Source organism: Nestor notabilis, unplaced genomic scaffold (genome assembly GCF_000696875.1).
Source record: "Nestor notabilis isolate BGI_N333 unplaced genomic scaffold, ASM69687v1 scaffold21484, whole genome shotgun sequence".
Lineage (NCBI taxonomy): Eukaryota > Metazoa > Chordata > Aves > Psittaciformes > Psittacidae > Nestor > Nestor notabilis.
Window position 1 is genome coordinate 1,714 of NW_009927166.1, and position 5,570 is coordinate 7,283.

The 5,570-nt window shown below is 50.6% G+C and overlaps 1 protein-coding gene across 1 annotated transcript in view; it reads right to left on the reverse strand.

The window, feature by feature from the left end:
* Positions 1-2: 2 nt before the first annotated feature.
* SLC25A26 (solute carrier family 25 (S-adenosylmethionine carrier), member 26) overlaps positions 3-5,570 on the reverse strand; it is a gene marked incomplete at its 3' end in the record, with an annotated part of 83,680 nt that continues 78,112 nt past the window's right edge. The window contains exons 8-10 of the mRNA XM_010013945.1: positions 5,449-5,513; positions 3,948-4,021; positions 3-83 (exon numbers count right to left, since the gene is read on the reverse strand). Of these exons, the coding sequence (XP_010012247.1) occupies positions 3-83; positions 3,948-4,021; positions 5,449-5,513 (220 nt within the window). The remainder of the gene's footprint in view (positions 84-3,947; positions 4,022-5,448; positions 5,514-5,570) is intronic.

Here is a 5,570-nt window from a genome sequence, read left to right on the forward strand (position 1 = left end):
GCCGCGTCTTCTCGTATGTCCCCAGGAAGATGAAGCCTCCCAGGCTGATCCCTGCCATCCGTGGGACAACACCTGCGAACAAGCTGAAGGCGAAGAAAAGGCTGTTTGAGAGGATGAGGGGAGAGCGGATGCTCTGCGGGGGGCTTGGGAGACAAAGCCAACACAAACTCTTTCTTGCTGCTGTCTTCAATCCCACCCCACGCTCACTGAAGGAACCTGTCTGGACTTCCCTAACAGAGCACCCCCAAGCACTGTGGATTTTAACCCCGCTCCTGACGTGCAGGAGGCTGTGGGCCACGCATGGAAAGAGCTCAGACACATCCTCACGCAGGGCTGCAGACATCCCTCCCTCCCCTGCCCCTTACCAGAGGAACCCCTCTCCCTGCCAGGAGCTCCTCACGGCACACACAGCCCTGCTCGCTGCAGCAGCCCATCCCCATCACACACAACAGGGACCAGCAGGAACGGCTGCGCGCATTCAGCCGCCACAAGTTTTAGGTACCTGAGCCCAATAGTTCTTGGAAGTGAACAGGAAACTCAAGCAAAGCCAATTGCTCAGCACATCTAAGCTCATAGCTGGTTTAACAACTTCGGGGCAGGCCAGTGTATCCTCCCAGAGGGTTACAGGCTTCCCTCATTGCAAGCAAGGATTAAACATTAGGCTCGAATCCGTTTGGCATCCCCTCACTGATCTATCTCCTGTGCAGCAGGAGCCCTTCACAGCACAATCTGGCTGAGCTCTGTGGGATGCTGTTCTCACCATGGTCCCTGTTAGGAGCGTGTCCACCATGGGACGAGGTGCAATTCCTGATGAGGCAGAGATGCAGGAACCCTCCCCAGGTTGCTCTCTGCTTCCCTGCACCAGGCTGCTCCCGCTGCACTGGGTAATCCACTGGCTGGGTTTTGCTGTAATGAGCTTTACTCAGGAGCCTGGAGCACACCGGCACATGGAAACATTTTATGGCTTCACTAGACAGCAATTGGGTCTATTACCATAATGACAGCTTTAAAACAGAGTAATTTGTACAAGGCATGTATGGACAGAGCGCTGAGAGGGTGAACCCTACGGTGCAGCATCGCTCTCGGAACGCTCACCATCCTACTGCTGAATCCAGCAGCCCTCATTGCAGGAGGGGCAGACATTCATCACAGAACAGCCCACTCGAGACACGGCTATTACACAAACAGGGGCAGATAACTGAGTTACCCAGAAGCTGCATCCCTGGCAACCTCTATTACTAACCATCACTTCCAAGAATCCTGGCCCTGCTCCCCCCAGTTTCCCTTTCCCACCTCCACCCGTGGTCTCTCCAATCTTCTGCAGGAGGGCAAGAGCTAAATAGCTCCAGGTCTGCCTTGAATCCAGAGACAGCTGCAGGTCTGATCCAAACTGGCCCCCACATGCCCTCATCAGCAAGTAAGATAAAGTGGGATCCTTTCTGCTGGCCCCATCAGACACCGCTCTGGTGGGCACAGACCTGCTGTCTGGTGTATCTGCTGTTTGCACGCTGCCACTCTGCTCTCCCTGCCTGGATTTTCCCTTCTGCTTAGGCAACATTCCCAGTGACTGGTAGGATGCAGCACCAAGGGCTGGAAGGCTTCACCTCCACCGTCTCATTATCCACCACTGCAGTAAACACCCAGCACAGCATTGATGGGCAAAGACCAAACACATCCCAACCACACGTACCCTGGGGTTCCCAGCCCAACAGTCTCAGCAGCAAGAAGTGATGGGAGACAACTCAGAAACCAAAAGCAAATTCTTTCTCAATAGAGACAAACCAGGATCCCTGAAGTTACCCTTTGGGAAAGGCTCTGCAGGGCCTGGACACAGCACTTCCCATGCTGGAAAAGGCACTGTGTGCTCAGCCACAAAACCTCTGTATTACACTCCGAACCAAAGGCCATGCTGAGAAACACCAAGTAGAGCCTTGCACTGAGCTCACTCCCTCACATACAGCCTGTGTTTCACAGAGCAGCACTTGCACTGGGTCTGGAGAGCAGTGTGGTTCACACCAGCCATTCCCTGCCCGCTCCAACTGGGAAGCTCATTGAGGAACGGGACACCTCGTGCAAACCACCAGCTCTGACCCCAGCTACACACACAAGCTGGACTGTGCCATCGCAGCAGGCTTCTCACTCCAATAACCCTTGTCCTTCTCACTGAGCTTCATCAACAGGTTTCAACCACCACCAACCACCTCCTTGCGTGAAGAGCAACCGGGCAAGACGTAAACCTGTTGGCAAGAGGTGCATGGATCCACTCATCCCATCCCTATCCTACCTTCTGCCCAGGCCTGGCTCTCCCGGGACAGAAAGGGATGTGCAATTTCTTGGCATGAAGCAGAGGGATTTAGTAGGCGCAGACCAGGAAGCTGAGGCCTGTGCTCTGGTTTTGATAAGGTGGCAATCAGCAATGTGTCTTTCTGCCCTCAGAATTCCTCCTCTTCAAGTACGAGATTTATTAAGAGCAGCTATAAATCATTTCATGTTGTAACTGGCCAAAAAAGCCCGACATCTTTATTGGTTTTGATTAATAGATTTATAATTGGCAGCAGGCATGGCAGCCTCTGCGTTTATTTTTCCCAAGACTTTCTTCCTTTTCCTTGCAGCTGACACAGCTTGGCCTCCTCTCCATCTTACTTCTTCTCCAGACTAGCTTATTGTTTTGATTTCAATTGAATTGTGTTCCCTTTGGTCCTGCTCCACGGGTACTATCTTTAGGCAGAGCTTAAGTTTGGGTTGTTTAGAAAAGGGCCCTGCTGAAACACCCTGAAAAGAACACAAACACACATACTTATTTTCCCCTAGGGAACAGGGAAGGTTTCCCCAGCCAAATCCATGCCTCTTCACACCCTTTCTGCCATCAGCAGCAGATGTGGCCTCACTTCTCCCTATGTTCAAAACATGCCCTAGAGTCCATCAAGCCATGTAGGACCCAAAACCCATCCACTAGCGCATCACCTCAAAGAGCAAACCTGCGCGCTGCTGGGCACCTTCCTGCGACTGGTGTGCAGGAACTTCCTGCAATTTGTTCTGAGTTATTTCCCACATGTGTAGAAAGAGGAGTGGACTTTTATGAGGTGGTCGAGTGGAGATCAGATGTGCAGAGAAACCTGTCCCCCGCCAGGCTGCGATGTGCTGCGAGCGACAGCTTACACATGTTACAGCAGCAACTGAAAGCATCGGCCCCAGCAAGTGGTTTAAAAACCCAGGAGAAAAGTACAGCAAAAAGCCCCAAGGAAAGCTTCCAATAACCTCAATTTCAAAGGGACATGGGGGGTATCCCGTGGCAGGGGGTTGGAACTGGATGATCTTTAAGGTTCCTTCCATCCCAAACCATTCTATGATCCATTCTATGATCCTACGGCACCACACTGGCATCGCCTGCTCCCACCACGCTTCCAGTAAGAGCAGCAAATATAAAGATCAGAGGAGACCTTGCTGGTGTTTTCACATCAGCAGGACATCGCCAGTAGGATGAAAAGACTGTCCGTAAGGGAAACATGGCTCCTGCACTGGCCTTCCCTGACATCTCAGGAGGGGTGATTCACACACCTCAAGATGAAACTCTGGTACTCACTGCCACAAGATACACGTGCCTGAAGCTTAACTGGATACAAACCACACCTGCACACGTTCACGGAGAAAAGCCCATCACAGGTTATTAAACACAAAGCCACATTTGCCTCCGAAGCCTGGAGCTCAGCTTGGAGATTGTACCCTGGATATATGCCCTGTTTCTGTGCTCTTCCCTGGACGTTGCTCCCAGCCAGTGCTAAGGTGAGGACACTACACCTCGCCGGAGGGACTTGTTCTACCCCCCAGCAGCTCCCTGCCCATGCCATTGAAAGTCTGTTCTGTATTAGAGTATTTAAATGTAAGCAGACCATCCCACCCGCTGACGTGGGCAGAGATACACCACCTGAGATGCAGCACATCCTTACCCCGACAGGCCTTGTGTCCTCCAGATGCTACTGAGAGCAGCCAGAACGTTTCCACTAGCGTTGCTGGAACCAGCCTGCACCACAGAAAGATTGGAAATCGTTAGCAGAGAAGTTATCCACTGAGCTCCCTGTCCCTGGTTAGTGCCACGTTACAGGAATTAGAGACATCCCAACAACCTCCTTACACCAGGCACACGCTCCAGGAATGAGGCTAAAAGGGCAGAAAGAGAAACTGAGGCACGGAAGAACAACCTGATCACTCCAAGGTCACAGAGCTGATTAGATCAGAACCAGCTATCCAGTCCCTTCTGCACTACACTCAACTCTGTGTCCAGCAACTGGCACTGGAGTAAGAGACACACTCAAAGCACCAACAGTGACTTTGCTGGTCACTGCAAGAGGACAGTATCCTTGAGATTTACTTAAAAACCCACAATATAACAACATGAGTAGTGTACTGCATGTGAAAATAGCCTTGAGTGCATAATAGAGGACAAACAGCAGGATTACAGACTATTAAATTAACATGTGTGATCTAGTTAGTGTGAGATGACTAATACAAAGATGCTGTTTGGAGCTCAGAACACCTCAAAGCACCATCATTCCCTTACCAACCTGGCTGCTCAGGGTAGCAGCAGACATAAATGAAACCATGTTCTTACAGCTTCATCACCCCCACTATCCAAAGGCAAAGAAGCTGCAGCAAGTACAACACCCAGCAATGAAATACACAACACTGCAACATGGGGAGTGCAGATGTGCCTGACTCAGCTGGGGAGGTGCATGTCATCAGCAAGAAACACCCCTGTGCTGAGGGACATGAGCAACAGGATAAAACCTACCCACAGAAACTCCAGGATGCCTGACCTTCACCAACACAACAGCTCTTTTCAGGGCAGGGCAAGGCTTTAGGAATATCCACCTGCTGAGGGCTTTTAGCCATGTGGCTGCTTAGCTCTGCTCTGAGTCAATGAGATGATGATGGGAACACTAGACTTACTAGCCATTCCACTGCTTACCAAACTTACTGATCACATAAGCTATCTTCCTTCTGCCCTAGTTGGCAGATGGAAGCCATCATGATCTCTATGGCTTCAAATTTTAGGACAGAAAATCCAGTGCCAAGTCCACCTCAGAAAAGATACACAAACGCATTAGAAAGCCCAACAACTATCAAACCAACAGAGGAATAAATCCCTGATGGGCAGTTCAACTTTGGGTGTCTGACTCTGCAAGGATTTTCTCCTAAAGACATGCATGAGGCTCTGGAAGTCTAGCACAAACATGAGCCCTTCTCAGATAGGGAAAGGACCAGAAGAGCAATTTGAGGATAGAAACTACAACTTCATTAGTTCTGCACTTAGTAACTGTTCCCATCTAACCCTGCCTTTGAGGACAAGAGCAGAAATCACTAGTAGGTGCTGGATTTCATTCTACAATGACCACAGAGGAACTACCCAAGCCATTCACCTAAGTGTCCGCTGGCCTCCTTCGCTCTTACCTTTGCCAACATAATTCTGGTCTTCGCCACGTCGAGAGGCGTGGTGACTGCAGCTGCAAATCCACCTGAGCAAATGGAAACACCAAACACAAGTGAGACATTGTTGGGTGAACAGGAATGTC